General features: G+C 34.9%; 1 protein-coding gene across 4 annotated transcripts in view; it reads right to left on the reverse strand.

The window, feature by feature from the left end:
• NCKAP1 (NCK associated protein 1) overlaps positions 1 to 20780 on the reverse strand; it is a 100178-nt gene that overhangs the window by 58311 nt on the left and 21087 nt on the right. For 2 of the 4 annotated variants that reach the window (XM_074338987.1, XM_074338978.1), the window contains 6 exons: positions 9729 to 9821; positions 9478 to 9534; positions 8595 to 8737; positions 8422 to 8512; positions 2022 to 2159; positions 1321 to 1369 (listed from right to left, as the gene is read on the reverse strand). In XM_074338987.1, the coding sequence (XP_074195088.1) occupies positions 1321 to 1369; positions 2022 to 2159; positions 8422 to 8512; positions 8595 to 8737; positions 9478 to 9534; positions 9729 to 9821 (571 nt within the window). The remainder of the gene's footprint in view (positions 1 to 1320; positions 1370 to 2021; positions 2160 to 8421; positions 8513 to 8594; positions 8738 to 9477; positions 9535 to 9728; positions 9822 to 20780) is intronic. The other 2 variants (XM_074338988.1, XM_074338981.1) reach the window with 1 other exon arrangement.

Raw genomic sequence — 20780 nt, forward strand, 5'->3', positions numbered from 1 at the left:
GTATGAAGCCATAAATAAGCATTTCCATTTAAGGCAAAGACTGGGGGTAAATAGTGCTCTTTAACTCTAGAGGTCACCCATGCCACCTAACTACTAATCACTCAGTGCTTCAGACATACATCCATAAACATAAAACAACCAAGGATTATTACACATTTAAGAAAAGTCAGTATTTCAAAGGCTGTGTTTCTGAATCAACTAAAAGACAAAGCATGAAAATCTTAACTATCATTATAGAAGAAAATATTAATATCACAAACCTGATCAAAGTAAACATTATAATAAAAATGGCTAAGGGAGCATGTGCTAAATTCTACCTTGCAAATACCATTAACAGTGCCTCTCAAAGTGGCAGTGCGTAAGATTAAGAAGAGAAATTGAGAATATTTAGAAACTTTTGTAAAAATCTGACAGTGATTTATGAATAGAAACCTAATAATAATCTAATTGTTAGATGAAATTAAATCTAATAATTAAAAACGTGGGCTTTTGTGTTTTTGCTTATTAACTTATTTCTGATAATTCTAGTAATTCATTCCCATTGTATTTTATACAAGTATGCAAAAAACATGAAAAATCAAAAATGGTCTTTCACTATACTTTGAGAAACCCTAACAAAAAGTCAACATAGACAATCTAAAGGATAATCAATCAAGAAATAAGAACTGTAAGTACTGAAAAACAAATTGTTCAAAATTATTCCCCTCTGTCAGTAGACTTGGGGGTGGTAGAAGGAATCATTTTGTATTATATCTGTCTCTGTGTCTATTCCCCCCCCGTTTGTGAACTTCTTAAGGACAGAAACCAATAGTAATTTTATCCCCCCTGCATCTAACAAACTGCCAAATATGAGTCATTTATTATATGTATTGAAGTAAATTAATACCTAAAACCTTAACTAAATAAATGCAGTATTTTAAAAAATCATTAAAAACAAAACAAAAATTTAGTTTTGACAGCCATGTTGAGAGGTAATATACTGTAGACCATGAGCCTTGGAGTTAGCCTGCGTTCTTACTTTGTCTTTGTTACTTACTAGATGTGTGGACTAAGCTTTAGATTCCTCATCTGAAAACAGACCATCTACCCTGACAGGTTAAGTATGAGGACAGTTGGTAAGATTTAAGGTGAGTTTTCTTTTCTTCTACTGAGCATTTTACAATAAACTTCACTGATAGGCTAATACTAATTAGAAAAAATAATGAATGAGGTAAAGCACACAGAAGGCTGTGCTTGGCACAGAACTAATACATGTTACCTGCTATTTTTCTCTAAAACTTAAAATGAGGGTTAATGACAAAACTAACCAATTTTACTTACAGATAATCCATTTTTCCATTGCATCCAAAGAGAGATATTCACAAGGCATCTTAAAAAAAGAAAATATAAATTTGTGGTTAAAAGAAATTCTTTTAAAAAACCCGCAGAGTTACTCTCCTCTGACTCTTGAGAATTCTTACTACTCAATTCATTGCTTAAATCCACCACAACAAATTTAGAAAGTTGGATAAAGGTTTTATAACCCATAAACTTGTAGTCCATAAAGGACAATGAGAGCCGTGTTGCTTTCATATTTACACACTTTAAAACCTCTCTTTAAAAAATACTGTTGCTAAATCATGTCAATCTGATAAATAACAACTTCCAAATTTCCTATCTATTTCAGAGTTTGCAGTATTCCAACGGATAAAATTTTAGTCAAGTTAAAAAAGATTTCTATACATGGACACTCGCTGTCTCACCCAAATCAGTAATTATGTGTGTGTGTATTCTCCATATGCATAACATCTGTGTTCATAAACACAGAGAAAAGACTGAAAATATAACAGCATATAATAATGATTCTCTCTAGTTGGTAATATTTGGGGTGATTTTTCTTTTCTTCTACTGAGCATTTTACAATAAACTACACTGATAGGCTACTACTAATTAGAAGAAGTACTGCCAACAGCACTGCTTAACTTATACTTTAAAAAAAAAAAATTTACTATTTTCATTCAAATAGGGAAAAAGAATCATACGGTGTCAGACTGTGCAGGATTAAGCATTGTACTGGGTGCACTGATGAGACTCAATAATTGGGCGTTTCTCCATTGGTCAGCTGAAAGATTCCTTCGAGGATATACCATCTGAAGAGAAATTAGTGCATCTGAAAGAGACTAATTAAAATAGGAAAAAAGTTGAGGAATAAAAACTCTTTTTACCATCCCTACTTTTTTTTTCTGTTATTCCCCATGCTGTACCTTGTATCACTACGGCTTATTCATCTTATACCTGGAAATCTGAACCTCTTAGTCTCCTTCACCTCCCCCCCCGCTCTTTTTAATTTTTCAATTACAGTTAACATTTGATATCATTTTCTATTAATTTCAGATGTACAGCATAGTGGTTAGACATTTGTATGATTTAAGAAGTGAGCCCCCTGACTAGTCTAGGACCCACCTGGCACTATACATAGCTATTACCATATTGACTATATTTTCTATGCTGTACTTTACATCCCAATGACTATTTTCTAACTACCAATTTGTACTTCTTAATCCCTTCCAGTTTTTCACCCAACCCCCTCAATATCCCTCCCATCTGGCAACCATCAAGATGTTCTTTGTAGCTATGAGTGTTTGTTTCGTTTATTTTGTTCTTTAGATTCCACACAAGTGAAATCACATTGCATCTGTCTTTCTCTGTCTGACATACTTCACTCAGCACAGTACCCTCCAGGTCCATCTATGCTACTGCAGATGGCAAGAGCCCATTCCCTTCCATGGCCGAGAAATATTCCATTGTACTTTTGCACCACCTCTTCTTTATCCATTCTTCCACCGATGGAAACCCAGGCTGCCTCCACATTTTGGCCATTGTAAATAATGCTACAGTGAACATACAGATGTACATGTCCCTTCAAAGTAGTGTTTTGGGTTTCTTCAGATAAATACCCAGAAGTAGGATTACTAGGTCCTTCTTTGTCTCGTTATAACCTTTGTTTTAAAGTCTATTTTGTCTGGTATAAGTATTGCTACCCCAGCTTTATTGGTTTTTTTCTATTTCCATTTTCATGAAATATCTTTTTCCACCCCTTTACTTTCAGTCTGTGTATGTCTTTCAATCTGAAGTGAGTCACTTATACGCAGTGTATGTATGGGTTTTGTTTTCTTACCTATTCAGCTACCCTATGCTTTTGATCAAAGTATTTAATCCATTCACACTGAAAGTAATTGTTGATAGATATGTAGTTATTGCCATTGTATTATTTATATTTTTGATTTTTTTTTTTTTTTTCATCTTAAAGAAGGCCGACTAACATTCCTTGTAATACTGGTTTGGTGGTGATGAACTCCTTTAGCTCTTTGTTGTCTGGGGAGCTCTTTATCTGTCCTCCAATTTTAATTGATAGCCCTGCTTAGTAGAGTTATCCTGGTTGTAGATCTTTGCTTTTCATCACTTTGAATATTTCCTGCCAATCCCTCCTGGGTTGCAAAGTTTCTATTGAGAAATCATCTGACAATCTTATGGACCACCCTAATGTTACTACGCAGTTGCCTTTCTCTTGTTGCTTTTAGAATTCTCTCTGTCTATAACCTTTGCCATTTTAATTATAATGTCTTCCTGTTGGCTTGTTTGGGTTCTTCTTGTTTGGGACTGCACTTCCTGGGCTTGTATGTCTATTTCCTTTGTCAGGTTGGGAAAGTTTTCAGTCATTATTCTTTCAAATATGTTTTCAATCCTTTGCTTTCTCTTTTCCTTCTGGTACCCCTACGATGCGAATGTTGTTATGCTTAGTGTTGTCCCAAAGGCCTCTTCTATTACTAGCTTCATAATTTTTTTTTTTTAAATTCTTTGTTCCTTTTGCTGTTCCAATTGGGGGTTTTTGGGTGGTTTCTGCTACCTTGTCTTCCAAATTGTTGATTAAATTCTCTCCTTCATCTAGTCTGCTGGTGATTCCTTCTAGTGAATTTAACATTTCAGTTATTGTATTCTTCACTTCTGACTGGTTCTTTGTTATGGTTTCTAAGTCTTTTTTAATGCTTGCTATCTCTTTGTTGAAGTTCTCACTAAGTTCCTTGAGCATCCTTATAACCACTGTTTTGAACTCTGTCTCTGGTAGGCTGCTTGCCTCCATTTCGTTTAGTTATTTTTCTGGAGTTTTATCCTGTTTCTTCATTTGGGACAAATTTCCTCATTTTGGCTGCCTCTTTGTTTGTTTCTATGCATTAGGTAGATCTCTTTGCCAGGTGACCTTATGTAGTATGTGCCCTGTGGGGGCCTGGCACAGTCTCCCTGGTCACCTGCTCTGGGTGCTCCAGGAGTGTCCGTTTTGTGTGCCCTCCTGTTACATTTGAGCCTTGATTGCTATTGGCATGTCAGTGGGTGTGGCTGACCCCCAGGCTGATTGGTTGTGGATTTGGCCATGTCCACAGCTTATGGGCTGCTGTGCTGAGAGGCTTACCCAAGAGAGCAGGATTCGCCCCAGTGGGTTCTGGTGCCTGTTGAGACCGCCCTTTGTGTGTGTCACTTGTGGGGCTAATTGGGTGGTGCTCTGCTGTGGTCTGAAGCCAACCTCAAAGTATATTGGTTCTGGGGCTTCTTGGGAGGGGTTCCAGTGCATGCCCAAAGTCAGCCACTGCCTGTGACCAGTTGGGAACTACCTGGTAGGACCTACAAAGTGATCCACGATTGGTCGCTGCCTGTGTTGGACCTGGAGAGGTGTGGGAGAGGCCACACTGGGAACTGAGGACGGCTGCCAGTACCAGACCTGGGGTAGCTCCGCAAAAAGCCAGGACACACCAAGGCCTTCTGCCACCTGCTGCTGGTTGCTGGCTCCCTTAAGGTTCAGCCTCTCTTCTTCCATTTAAATTCCAGTTACAACTGCTATGCATTTTTAACTGTACCACCATGAAACAGAGACTAATTACAACTATCCTCCATATAATGTCTGAGGTGGGTCCCAGGAATCCTCCTCTAGATTTTTTTTTAAATTTCATGAAAGCTACATAGATTCTGCATTCCTGGGCAAGAACTTAGCTCAGGAAATCATGTTATTTTCGTTTTTGTTGTTGTTGTTGAGTTTCTTTAGTAATTCAGAAAATGCAATTTAAAATGGCTTAACACTAGCAAAAATGAAAATATCCTATTTGCCTAGAGTGTGGATAAATACCCACTTACATAGTGAATACGGGAGTACAAATTGATATACTTTTCTAAAAAATAAGTTAGAAAGTCTTTAAGAAAAGTCCTAAAATGCACAGCCTACTGACCCACTTCTCTGAGACTGTTGTAGAGATAATCAGTTAAGGGAAAATATTTACCGATAAAAAATACTTATTACTATACTGTTTTCATAGTATATGTGGGTACCACACTAAATGTTTAACAATGGGGATGGGTTAAATAAATTAGGACATATCCACGTAATAGAATATTATGTCACCATTAAAACTATATGGGAATATATTTATTGACATGAAAATATGGCATTACATGACATTTGTATTTTCTTAAAGGTTAAAATGTTTGGCAATTCCAGGATCTTTATTTCAAAAGGGGTAGAGAGCCTAATGTCATTCTTTTATGCATCATTTTCTACTCTGACAGTTCTCACTGAAAGAAAAAATCATTAGGTTTATGTGACTAAGTGTTAATGAGCTCAATGTTTCATATTACTCCAAGAATGCCTTATAAAAAATAAGCCACTGTACTCTATCTTAATAAATTACTTAACTTCCATTTGCCATTTGGTCTGTTAATTATAGATTTATCATTGAGACATTTAATGTTTCATCTCATCTGCTTCTTCCTTGCTTTTAACCGTCCTTTGCTATTCAGTTCTGCTTCCAAAAAATTCTACACCGAATTTTAAATCTGGCCACAAAAAAACTGCTGGGGGAGTTTGTTCAGAATACGAAACATAGGGCTCTACATGAAATGTAGTGAACCAGCACCTCTGGGAGGAAACTTAGAAATCTGTATTTTTATTACACTCTACCAAATGGTTCAATATGTTTTTAAAATTAACCAAATTGCAATTACTTTAGTTTTAACAAATCCTAGCAAATACATGATAATGCTGAGATATCATGAAGCATTAGAAAAATCAAGATTAGGAAATAATTGGTCTAATACAAATTGTCAATTCTCCTCAAGTAATTATTGATTGTCTAGTATATGTTAACGATGATGGAGAACTGAAAAAAAAACAAAAAAAGAGATCCAACAGTCTTAAAGGAAATTTCCAACACCTAAGGGGGAAAAGAACCAAATCTGAAGTGGCTAAACAAAAACAAGGCCATATATAATTGGCAAAAAGTCAAAAACAAATTCAGAGAGGAATATGGGAGACAGTTTTAGGTGAAGAAAAAGCACAACCAAAATCAGATACGTGACTATGATATATACTCAGTAGTTTAAGAAATACTGACACTTTCATCTACAGTGATGATATTTACTTCAAAACTGATGTCATCCACTAGCCTCTTTTAAACTAACGATTCGACTAATTTCAAGACATTAAGCCTATATAAATTTATGGGTATAATACAGCTATGCAAAGAAAATAAACTGGAAAAGCATCTTCAGAATTTTCACGGGAGTAAGAAGATTGAAGGAAAATTCTTGGTGTTAATTGTATGTCAAAAACAGCATAGATTCATATAAATTACCATATTATTAAAAATTGTCATCATTCAAAGAGAACAATGGACCAAGATACTAATATCCTGGGCTTCAGTTCTGGTTTTGCCACTATGGCTACCAAATGGTATGTCATGTCACTTCTCTAGCCCTCAATTTCCTTATCTATAAATAATAAGGATATATAAGATACCTATAAATTTCCTCGATGTGCTTAAGAACTATGGTTCTTTGAATTAGCCTTACTGCAGAGAAGCCATAATGGCAAGACTCCTTAGAACCAAAATTATTTCATTAAGAACTACTTTTTTAATGTATCATAAAAGACATTCCAAATTATTTCCACAAAACTTCTGTAATTTTCTTTCTCATTAAGAGGCTGTATTATAATAATATAACTAAAATGTATCAAATACTATGTACCTAAATACTTTAATGAAGTAACTCATTTAACCCTCATAATAATCATATGAGGTAGGTACTATCATTACTCCATTTTTATAGATAACTGATGTATGAGGTGTGATCAAACAATATGGTGAGTGTTTAAATTTTTAAAAAATTACAGTAAGACACATTGCCATTAGTCCCCCTTGAAATATTCCCCCTTGCTTCAAACACACTTATCCCATCATTCTTGCCACCTTCTGAAGCAGTTCTGGGAGTCTTCTTTTGTGAGTGCCTTAAGTTGCATTGTCGTGGCTGCCTCGATGTCCAGAATCATTCTGACTTTGGGGAAGAGCCAGAAGTTGCAGTGCCAGATCCAGTGAATAAGGTGGATGAGGACACACTGTAATGTTTTATTTGACAGAAATTGCCATATACCAGAAGTAATGTGCGACATGGAGTGTTGTCATGATGAAGGATGATTTACAGCACACTTTAAAACACACCTTTCTCTCAATTGTAGCTCACACCCAAACGACTGCACCAAACAAGGTAAACTTGTCTCATACACTGTTACTAAGGTTCGATGCACCATTTCCCATATTGAAGGTCCCTGACTTTCTGTTGGACGGCACTCAGCAGCAGCATTCACCATATTTTTTTATCACAACGGTAAAGGCTCTGTGTCACACATCGCTTCTGGTATGGCAATTTCTGTCACATAAAAACATTACCGCATATCCTCATCCACCTCATTCACTGGATCTGGCACCATGCAACTTCTGGCTCTTCCCCAAAGTCAAAATTACCATGAAAGGTCAATGTTTTGAATCGATTCAGGACATCGAGGCAGCCACGACAGCGCAGCTAAAGACATTCACAAAAGAGGACTTCCAGAACTGCTTCAAAAAGTGGCAAGAACAATGGGGTTAAGTGTGTTCGAAGCAAAGGGGAGTATCCTGAGGGGTATTAATGGCAATGTGTCTTTTACTGTAAAAAATTTTTTTATTTAAACATTCACCGTACTTTTTGATCACTCCTGGTATAGTGAAGTTGGTTAAATAACTTTCCCAGTAACGGTTAAATAACTTACACCGTTAATAACTGGAGAGTTGGGATTAGCACCCAGGCAGTCTGGTACAATAGGAGACATTGTCAGATACCTAATTTCACTACCTCTACACCCTATACTGAATCCAAAAATGATCATGAATCAACTTATTCCTGAGTCGCTATACATTATTTAGAAATACCTAATTAGTTCTCTGGTTCACAATTAGATAAAACCATAAATACCTATTATTCATATCCTGTAATTTTTTTCCTAAAAGAAGTTTATCACTCTAACTATCCACACTTAAGCTAGCTCACATGACTTTTATAGCACATCTGAAAACCAGCTCTTACCTTGCTATGGGGTACAAATTCTTCCATCATCTTCTTTAAAGGGTTTTCATAATCCACAATCATCTGACCAAGGCGTGGGTATTCTCGGTCACTTAAAAAGACATACCAAATTTCACTGAGTTGTAAGCCATCAAATTAAGCATTTCAGAAAGATTTTTATAACACAGGTCTACCTTGCTCCATGGGTCATCTCATGAGCGTAGTTGTACAATCCAATGATTGCCTTCCTCTCTTCAATTCGAGACAGCAGTATCATTAGAGTTGTATAGGTTATGATCAAATCTAAGTAGTTCTTTGTTAAATCAAAGTTTACAGTCTAGAAAAAAAAAATCAAGCTTAGTTCCTTCCTATTTCACAAACTTTTAAACACACACACACACACACACACACACACACACACACACACCCCTTCATGGCAGCTACTGAAAGCTAATAATTTTCTATAGTTATTTATTTTATCCTCATTTCCAAAACTCTAATTCCTTTCACTAAAAATATGTCTAAAGTTTGGGAGTTACAAACGCGGTTTTGTGTTTGTCACACAATTGTCTGGTGAAAAAGAGTTTGTGACTGCCCTATACAAACTCATTAATAGTTTAAAAGAACATCCAAACCCAGAATAACAAGAATCACTGGAGCCAATCACACTAAGCAAGAAAAAGAAATGTTAAATAAGTAAATAAAAAGCTTCACCACTAAGTCAATGGAGACATTTTTCACTTTGACTTCCTATATGTACAAATGGTCTTAGAAAGATTCTATCAAGTATGCCTTTCACAGAGAAAGATATTATCCACTTAACTTTTCTTAACTGGGTCTACTACAATAGAATACTAAAATTAACACTATTTCCCAATGTGTACAAAATTTATATTAACAATCAAATAAACAAAGTAAAAATTGAGAATATATTTTACCTTAAAAAAATAACTCCAAAACAAACCAAATTAACAATGCTAAAATTTTATACACTAATCATATAAATTTTCTCTAAAGAAAAGCATTCTACTATAAACAGAGAGGAGAATTGGAAATTTTTCTGAAAATAATACTTACAATATCAAAGAAGACTTGGCAAACATCAATAGTATTCAGCAATTCACAAACATGGTCCTGAAAATAAAAGTTTTCTTTAATGGTTTACCTATACAAATAATACTGAATTCAGAAAACACACACAAATAAAATGTTATTTTAAACTTTCATTCTAAAATAATTCTAATTTTATTATCTACAAGTGAGAAAGCAATTTGTATAATAGCAAATCTACCTCTGAAATCTTAAATTTTACATATTAAAATACATACCTTAAATTCCATAACATCTACAAATGTGAAGTAATACAATGCCAGATTTTTCAAAATCTCTGATTTTTCTTTCTGTAGTTGTGCAAGCTGTTGCTGTAAAAACAAAATTAGAATGTACTATTCACTGAGAATAAAAACATTTTATTTTACTACAAACTATCTTCTTTTATGATTGCTATATGAAAGCACAAGCTTTTAGAACAATATTTCTAGATGATTAAGGCTTTTTTAAAAACCAAATACCTAACACAGCAACTGCTAATAGTGATCAGCAACTGACAGTGTGAGGCTATAAAACGAATCAAAGCAGATTAGTACCAAACTACTACTATTAAGGAAAACTGGAACATGTTAGGGAAAAAATCATCAAATGAGCTCTTTAAAAAAATTAAAAAACAACTCATGAGCATGATCACATTACTATAAGTGGGAGAAAAGAAAATGAAAAACATTGTAACTTATACTACAAAAAAGCAATATGCTTTTTATAAATTTGTAACTTACCAAAAAGAACATCCAGGCAAAGCCACGTTACGCATGCAAAATAAAATGTAGATACAAACATAAAATACAGTAACGGTTCCCTGACCAGATCCACAAAACACAATAATACATTAAACAAAAGTAAAAACCACAACAAACAAAAACGAAATGAGAAAGAAGCAAAACTAGAGTTAAGACACTGGTAAACATATGAAAGAGGGAAATGTGAATACAAAAGACAAATATTTCAAGTAATTGTATTATTAAATTTATAAGTCCTAAGTTTTCTTTCTTTTTAAAACAACTATTAATATAATTTCTGAAAGAATCCAGCCATATTTAATGCTTTAAATCGTAAAGCTGCCAGAATTCCAATAAAACATTTAGAAACTTGATGCTGAATATAATCTACAGAATATCAATTTCCACATCATTTGGGAGCTTGATGAAAAAGAAAAATCTCAGGTCCACCTGAGACGACCTGAATCAGAATCTATCTTTTTAACAAGATACCCAGGTAATCTGAAAGCACATTAAATGTCTGAGAATCACTTATCTGGAACATGAGAAAATATGAGAAAGTAGTTCAAAATATCAAACTTGCTATTAAAGCCCACACAATTTTGAGGCCTTCATACAGTTCTTACTTATGCTTACACATGGGGTTTAGGGAGAGGTGCCTCCCTCTACATAATTGCATTCAACCATTATATAAGCCAGGAAATTTACAGCAGTGAGCATAAATAACAGCATGACCAAACAAACAAACAACAAACTATAAAAATACTACTTAAAACGGCAAGCACAACAGTCTGGTAGACCGAACTATTTATTATAGGTTAAAGCACCCTAAATACTGCAGTCCCTGAAGATAAAGAGTAATTATGTCTGGAAAACATGAGTAAATGAAGTTTATCTTTCTTCCTCTATATGCCAAATTAAGATATGTACTTATAGTGATGTGTAACTGTTTTTAGCTTTATCTATGAGAGTAGTTGACTTTATTTTGAATATGTTTCAAAACAGTTCTATTTTTATAAGTACATTTTTAATCATTCATTATCACTCACAACATCAAAAAAGATACTTATTTAAAAATGATTAATTTCATCAGATTATACTACCTTTACCTTGTTCAACATTAAACATTTATTATTGATGTCTTAGTCCTTTTTCCACCTTTTTAGCACTTTAAATTTGAGTTTGGAATATAACAGGTGAAAGTAGACTCATAATAATAGTATCAGAAGTAAGAATAGAATTCGGTTGCTACTGAGCTTAATTGTTAATGGTGCCTCCTTTTAATTTCAGTCCAAAAAAAAAATGAGTCACCATCTTATCTATTATGGACCTTAATGATGTTTAATACAACCTTCATTTTACATGTTAAGAATTCAATGCCCACAGAACTTCAAAAACCCTTCCCAAAGTTATAGAACTACTTAATTATAGGGCCAAGACTGGAAATCTCACCTCATTAACTCCTAACACAAAGTGCTCTTTCTACCATTCTACATGCCCACCATCTCCCGTTTTAATAACAAAATTTCACTATGGTCTAAATTTCTCATTCAACTTTATTTCCCCCAAAACCGTATGTAATTAGCCTCTACAGTGGCTAAAAACTGAATAAATTATGTATGAATTCAAAATAATTAGTCAAATTTTCAAGGCCCTTCACAATTTGGCCCTAATTTACCTCTCCAATCTAATTTCCTCTACACCTATTCACACACTATACACAGTAGCCAAAACTATTCACTATTTTCTATACACATCTCATGTTTTTGTCCTAATTCCAACACACACACACACACACACACACACACACACACACACACCCATCCCACTACTCCTAAGCCATTTAGTTTAACTGTTAACCCCATTTTCAAGAAAACAACCCTGATTGAACTTCTTCCCCAAATGTAAGGAATATTTCCCTCCTCTAAATGTGTATAATTTATAATAGTATCACTTTCTACCTTGTATCATAGCTATCTCCAACACTGTAAGACAGTGTAAAAAACTCGATTTTGTAATCTCCACAGCCCATATCATACAGTTCTGCATATAAAGACGTATCCAATATAAACATCAATCAGATGAGTGACCATGACAAATTTAAAAGACCTTCATATGTCAGTGTCAGATGACATGTTTTGGTCGCTGATACTAGAAAGCCTACCTGTTACTGTGCTACCACAGCTAAATGACTTAACCTCTCAGAGCCTAATACCCTCATCATCAAAATGGGAGCTGATAGGTATAGTCAGTCAAGATAATGTGCATGAAAACATCTAACAGTGCCTGTTCATGAAATATCAGGTGAAGCTGATATTTAAATATCAGAAGCTGCTCTTTAAAATATCACGTGAATTAACAACTGGGGCTCAAAGACCACTTCTTCAAAAAAGACCGCTTCTTCAAAATAAGCAAAAATAAAGTTATTTTAAGCAATCCCAATACTGCTTATGATACTTCTAACAAAAGCTAACATTAACTGAGCATGCACTCTTTGTCAGGCACTGTTCTAAATATTCTACAATATTAGTGAATGAGAGTAAAAACTACGAAAAAGTATTTAACTTTAGGTTCAACATCTGTAACAAGGTTTTCTTAATTCATTATCTCATTGTTTTATAGTAAATAAGAAGCAGGAAATGGTTTAAGAACAAAGATTAGTAATAAATTGTTTGATGTCACAGAACATTAGAAAACACAATTTTGTGAGAAATTGATTCTATTCACTAACACTTTAAAAGCATATGATGAATACATACGTTAATTATATTAGCAAAATATACGTATAATACTTTCATTAAAATTTCTAACTATGAATCATTATTCTTAATATTTAAGTAAAATGTGTAAAAACTGAAAATAAGATAAACATTAGCCATGAAGATCACAAAATAAGATCTTTGTACTGAAATATTTTGGTAATTAATCTTTGTACAATTAAAAAATATTTTCTACATCAAAGTATCTAAAAAGTTGATTGAAATTTAGTATTTATTAATTTCCATTCTTTCAAAAAAAAAGTACTGGCAAATTACAACAAGGAACCAATGCCCAAGCGAGCCACCTTACTGATTTTTAACACAAAAGAATATGACATTAGTTCTTTATTTGTATTATTTCCTGCTGTGCCTCCAGCATCTAGAATACTGGCACATAGTGACACACTATAAATGAATAAATAAACAAATGGTCCTCAAGATTCTCAACATAAAACTCACGGAGTCAATTTTTTAATTGCACTGCTGATTATAAATGAAGGCAGTATCAGGTATCAATTCATGTTTCAAATGAATTTATGTATCCTAACATAAAGCAGTGATTTAATCCCTTGAATAAATCTACAGAGTTGGGCAAAATATTTCATTATGTCCTTTCAGGAAAGAAAAACATGAAAGAAGAAAATGGGAAACATCTAAAGAGAGGGACAGGGGCGGCCGGATGACTCAGTTGGTTAGAACGCGAGCTCTGAACAACAGGGTTGCCAGTTCGATTCCCACATGGGCCAGTGAGCTACGCCCTCCACAACTAGACTGAAGACAACAAGCTGCCGCTGAGCTTCCAGAGGGGTCGCCAGATGGCTCAGTTGATTAGAGCATGAGCTCTCAACAACAAGGTTGCCAGTTCAATTTCCGCATGGGATGGTGGGCTGTGCCCCCTGCAACTAAAGACTGAAAACGGCAACTGGACTTGCACCTGAGCTGTGCCCTCCACAACTAGATTGAAGGACAACGGCTTGGGGCTGATGGGCCCTGGAGAAACACACTATTCCCCAATTAAAGAATAACATTAAAAAGAAAAATGAAAAGAATGACATATTCATATCAGATAAAAGCAAATCACCGAGGATTACCTGAAAATCCAAATAACACAAAGATTAGTCATTTTAAAAAAGGTTCATAGGACTCTGTAGGACTTACCTTTTATCCCATACAAATGGTTCTATTTGCAGTCAATATTTCAGAAAAGTATTTTTCTGAGCAAAGGATAATACATTTTACGAAAAGTTATCCTAACACTTGCCTAGCAAGTAAGCATTACTGAATGTTTAAGATTTGTTACTAAATTTAATCCTTATAATTACTTTTCAATGTACATTTTTTTTTATTGTGGTAAAATAGACATAACATAAAACCTACCATTTTAACAATTGTTAACACTTAAAAATGCAATCAAATTGTTGTGCATCACCCCATCTATCTCCAGAACTTTTGTCGTCTTCCCAATCAATATATATTTTTATGCTCATTTTCCAGATACAGAAAGACTAGAAGAGGGTAAAATGCCAATCCAGGTCAATCAGATTTCAAAACTCAAAACACCTCTTCAATACACTTCATTCAAGCTGCCATACAATGACACAAAAGTACAGGGACAAGCAAAGCTAAAGTTCTTTTGTTTTCACAAAATACTTGTATTTAATTTAGCTTCCTCAATCACACAGACTCAAGCTCTTAAGTATTCCTCTACTTCGACCTCTTCATTTTATATATTAAAGTGTTTTTTTTCCAAGTTTCTATTTCTAGTTCCGTTTAAATTAATTCTGAAAAGCAAAGAACAGAAAAGTTAAAAATTTTTAGAACAGAAAGGCAAAAAAAATTAAAGGTTGTACCATGCTTCTTTGTAATAGGACTGTATTGCTCCTCCCATCGAGAGTTAAGAACTGACTGGGTGCTGAGCATACAATGTGATACACAGATGATGTATTATAGAATTGTACACTTGAAACCTATGTAATTTTACTAACCATTGTCATCCCAATAAATTTAATTAAAAAAAACAAAAAGAGTTAAGTAGGTTCCCACCCTTACAATTTCAGCTGGCCTTGTGACTTGCTTTGACCAATAGAAAGCAGCAGAAGTGACACCCAATTTAAGAGGTCTTAAGCTTCAGGTTATGCTTTTTTGGGGACACTGCCTTAAAGTGCCATGAGTGAAGAAACCTGAGATTATCATATCACAGGGACAGAGCAGCTCAGCATCTGGCTAGCCCAGCTGGGCCCATCACCAGCTACATAAATGCAGATGTGACTTAAGGCTAGTAAGACCAGCAGAAGAACTGCCCAGTCAATCCACAGAATAACAAACAAGTTGTTTTAAGCCCACTAAATTTGGGGGCAGTCTGTTATGCAGCACTAGGCAACCGAAACAAAGATTAATCTAAAATTCAGTAATACAAATTAAAACAACCTCCATTTCACCACCTGAGCACAGTGACTTGAACCAGGAAAAATTTCGGAAGTTTAAGATTTCTGGTCAAAAGATAGGCAAATCAGCGCTAACAGATGAAATTAATTTTATCATTAATACTAGAAAATCACTAATTACATGTCCTAGTGTGGTGTGATTGGTCAGGTGTAACATCTTTCTATAAAAGATATCACACTTTAATGAAAATACAATTAAACTAATATAATGGCACCATTTCCATTACAAATGGAAATGGAAATAACATTAGTCCTTTTACACTAGATTTTGATACTCAGGAAAAAAAATCTTTCAAATATGTGATTACTTTGCTTTCATAACCTGGGTTCATAGAAATAAATCAAGCTTTTCTTACTGATTAGATGTCATCATTATAATTGATAATCATACTGAGCTATTTATGTCAAGATGGACTTGAGTGCTATTGACATGTGCCCGGTAATCTGCCAACATTAAACAGTCCTTACCACCTGATTTTTTAATTTTTTAAGTCTTTATTTATCTTACTGTCAATTATCATTTGCTCTTGTTGAGAGTTCCTTTTAATGTACAACGTGTTAGAAAATATACCTGTTACAATTCTGCCTAAGTAAACTCAATAAGCTTGGGCACAATGAGAACCAAATACTTGATTTTTAAATAAATTTTTCTAAAATACCACTTCTAATTGCTCAAAATCATTTGTTTTTTACAGCTTTATGGAGGCACACTTTATATACCATAAAATGCTAGCCTGAGCTCTAGACATATACATGCTCCTTGACTTACGATGAGGTTAAGTCCTAAAAAATCCACACCAAGTTAAAAATACCATAAGTCGAAAACGCATATAATATATAGCTAAGCTACTGCACGTCACAGCTTAGCCTAGCCTACCTTAACTGTGCTCAGAACACTTACATTAGCCAATAGTTGGGCAATTATCTTGAGTTTCATCTCAAAAGTAATTATCTTTCTCTTCTTCTCACCATAAACAGGAGACACAGGTGGGTGTTTTTCAGACATGATGGGATTTGAAAACACAAAACACAATATCCAAAAAAAAGCGCTGGGAACAAAGTACGCTGTAGAGTATCAGTTATTTACCCTCATGATTGCGAGCCTGACTGGGAGCTGCGGCTCACTGCCTCTGCCCAGCACCACGAGGCTTACCACCTATCACTAGCAAGGTAAAAGATCAATATTCAAAATTAGAAGTACAGTGTCTACTGAATGCATATTGCTTTTGCACCATTGTAAAGTAGAAAAATCCTAAGTCAAACCAGCATAGGTCAGGGACCATCTGTATACAATCAGCTACTCAACCTGTTCTTTTTGCTTCCTCACCCTAGTAAATCTAGATATTTGTTCAAGCCAAAAATCTTGGAGTCTTATTTCTCATTGTCTCATACACCCCATACCCAATACATCAGCAAATACTGTAAGCTCTGCCTTGAAAATACATCTAGAATCTGAATATTTCATGGCTAAGTTTTAAAAATAATCCAGAATCTGAATATTTCTTCTCTACCACCCTAGTCCAAGCCACTATCAGCTCATCTCAATGACTACAAATTTCGTAACTAGCTTCCATTTTGATCACTGTTGTGTTCCTCTGTAGACTGTCTTCAACTCAGCAGTGATCATAGGTATATCACTTCATTCCTCTGCTTTATCTCTCCAATGATATCTCAACTCTCTGAGTAATTAGTCAAATTCCTTACCATGGCCTAGAAAGCCCTATTGATCTGCCGACTCTTTATAATCACTCTGTCCTCATCTCCAATCACTCTCTCTCTCCCTCCCCACAAATCACTCTGTTCCACTCACAATGGCCTACCTCCTGTTCCCTGAGCACACCAGGCATGCTTCTGAGCCTTTGTAGCTGCCGCTTCCTCAGAACAGAATGCTTCTCCCCCAGCTCACCTCACTCCCTCTATCTTCAAATGTCTGCCCTAATGCCTGCCTCCTCTTCAGTAAGGCCTTCCCTGGGCATCTTAAGTAAATTAGCATCTCCCCACTACCGCTCTCACTCATTTACTCTGCTTTGTTCTTCTTAGAAGTCATCTCTACCTGTCATTATGTTCCTATTCCTTTTTTGTGTACCTCTTTCCAGCAGAATGCAAGCTCTACAAGAGTAGTGACTTGATTTGTTTATTCACTGTTGGATCCCCTCTCCCACAACAGGACTGGACTCACAGAAGGCACTCAATAAATATTTTAAATAAATAAATGAATGATAAGTTGAGGAGGCTATGGAAACATATACATGCAGCACTTAACCTGACTTGAAAGCATTATAGAAAGCTTCTCTGAAATGGTGACATCTAAGGATAAACCTGAAAGACAAGTAGAAGTTATCCTAGTGAAAGAATATGGGAGGTAAAGATTGTTCCAGATAGTAAAAACAACAAATATATATATATATATATATATATATATATATATATATATATATATATATATATATATATGGTGAATACATATATATATATTTCACCATGTTCTATCCTACACTAGACAATGAGGACTAACAGTATACTATCCTATATAATCTTGTCCAAAGACCACTGGTGTACATATTTAAAACATTTTTAGTCGAAATGAGTGCTAGGAAGAAGAATAAAGGAAAATAAGTGTTTTTGCAACACCTGTTATTTACTCCATTGTACATTATTTTGCTTTTATTTTGGATCTTGGCAAATGACTTTGATATGACAAAAGATAAGACCACATCTCCCCTGAAAAATGATTAAGATACCACGCTGAAGGTACTCAAAGGGTACCAGGTTAAAAGAGGCTAAAGTCACTTTTCAAAGAAATGACCAAGAAAATAAAAACTAAACATCAATAGGTAATTATGTATTGGTAATCTGTTGCTATTGTAAAAGGCACCACAATCACCACTGCAGCCTAAGGCATTCGTTAACAAACTGAAAGATCTCTGAAAAACTAGCACTAGACGCAAGATGTAACTTCAGCAAATTTGAAGAAAGTGGAAAGATGATTGTAAATGCCAGGAATGCATCTCCGTGAGGGCTATGCTATGGAACTCCAGTACATATAATGATCACTGGCAGTATTGTTCGCAGGAAAACTAGAAGCCTCCTTAAGCTGAAGAGGTTATGATTATAGTTAAGTATAATTAGAACACGTATACAGTGCACAAGATTCACAAAATAATGTGATTTTAAAACAGATGTGTCTTGGGATCATAAAACCGCCCTTGAAAATATGATGAAAGCTGAAAAATACGTTCATATATAAACTATGTGCACAATTTCAGTGGATTTCCAAACTCCAAACTCAGTGTGAAAGCTCAAGTGAAAACCTGAGAAATATGTCCCAGGATGAAAGCTAAGGAGCAGTGTTATGCAAATTGTCCAAAGGCGGGTGAGAAGACAGAGGATTATAGGAGAATGGGTTCCAGAAAAAAGGGCAATCTTATACAAAGGTGGTATAATTAGAATTGGATAAATTTAAGAATTCTATAAAGGCACATAACTGCACAGTGAGTCCTCCATGTCATCGATAGGTTCTACGACTTTAAGTGAAACAACGCATAACAAAACCAATTTTACCGTAGGCTAATTGATATAAACAAGAGTTATAAGTTCCTATAGCATCTCATCAGTGTTCTAATAAAATGACATTAAAGGAAATGATGTTATAAAAGGACCTGCTGTAATTCCAGAAAGTCATGATATATATACCTAAGAAACAAATTTAACTGTGAAATAATTCTAGGAGAAAGAATCCATTTGGCTTTAATCCATTTGACTTTAATGTTAAATGAGGTGTGATCAAACGACATGGCGAATGCTTAAATTTTAAAAATTTTATTACAGTAAGACACACTGCCATTAATCCCCTCAAAATACTTCCCCTCGCTTCAAACACACTTATCCCCATCATTCTTGGCACTTTCTTAAGCAGTTCTGGAAGTCCTCTTTTGTGTCTTTAGTTGCACTGTCCTGGCTGCCTCAATATTCTGAATCCTTTTGACTTTGGGGAAGAGCCAGAAGTGGCATGGTGCCATGTCCAGTGAATGAGGTGGCTGAGGACATACCGTAATATTTTTATTTGACAGAAATTGCCGTGTACCAGAAACAATGTGTGACACGAAGCCTTTACCGTTGTGATAAAAAAATAAATAAATACAGTGAATGCTGTTGCAGAGTGCCATCCAACAGAAAGGGAGGGATCTTCAGTACAGGAAGTGGCGTGTCGAACCTTAGTAACAGTGTGTGACAAGTTTCAACTTGTTCGGTGCAGTCAGTCAGGTGAGAGTACAGCTGAGAGCAGGTATGTTTTAAAGTGTGCTGTAAATCATCCTCCATCATGACAATGCTTTGTGTCATATATCGCTTCTGGTATATGGCAATTTCTGTCAGATAAAAACTTCATTACGGTGTATCCTCATCCACCTTATTCACCGGATCTGGCACCGTGCGACTTGTGGCTCTTCCCCAAAGTCAAAATGATTCAGGACATCAAGGCAGCCACGACAGTGCAACTAAAGACACTCATGAAAGAGGACTTCCAGAACTGCTTCAGAAAGTGGCAAGAATGATGGACTAAGTGTGTTCGAAGCAAGGGGCAATATTTTGAAGGGGATTAATAGTAATGTGTCTTTTACTGTAATAATTTTTTTAAAATTTAAACATTCACCATATTGTTTGATCACACCTTGCACATGATATATAAATATAAATATATAAATATTTATCAATATATTTAAGTATATAATATTTGGACTTATAAGAAGTATGACAATGGAGTGAACCAATGCAAATTAAGGACTCGGTTCTTTACTAGTTTTTAATTTTCAGAATCAGCATATAATTCAATCTCAGAACACTTTATGATTATACAACCAAAAGAAAGCATTAATAAGCTTGACAACATAAAAGTATAAATGGCCAAGGATGAAGGTATAAAAATAGAGAACTATATTATTTAAAGTTTAAAAAGGAAGTAACCAATGATCCAAAAGTAGTTACAAAAAAACTACCAAACATTAGAGGATGAGGAGAGAAGGGCAGGAAACTAAATGAGCTAAATCCTCATCTTTTCTAGTAAAGAACAGACATTGTCTAAAGTTGGTAAATGAATATATTTTTTAAAAAAGCATATTACTTATAGTTCTGGAGGTAACCTTTAGAAGTACTAAAAACAGAAGTTCCCTCTGAGGATATGACTGGGGTGGGAAAGAGTAAGTAGGAGATACTCGTTTTTCATCCTAAATTCTTTTGGACTATTTGATTCACTACCATGTGTTCATGTTATTCTGGTAGAAATTAAAAATAAAGGAAAATTTAATCCAGTTTAGGTAGGTCATTAATGCTGATGCAATCTCTGCCAG

The sequence above is a fragment of the Rhinolophus sinicus genome, linkage group LG01, assembly GCF_036562045.2.
Source record: "Rhinolophus sinicus isolate RSC01 linkage group LG01, ASM3656204v1, whole genome shotgun sequence".
NCBI lineage: Eukaryota > Metazoa > Chordata > Mammalia > Chiroptera > Rhinolophidae > Rhinolophus > Rhinolophus sinicus.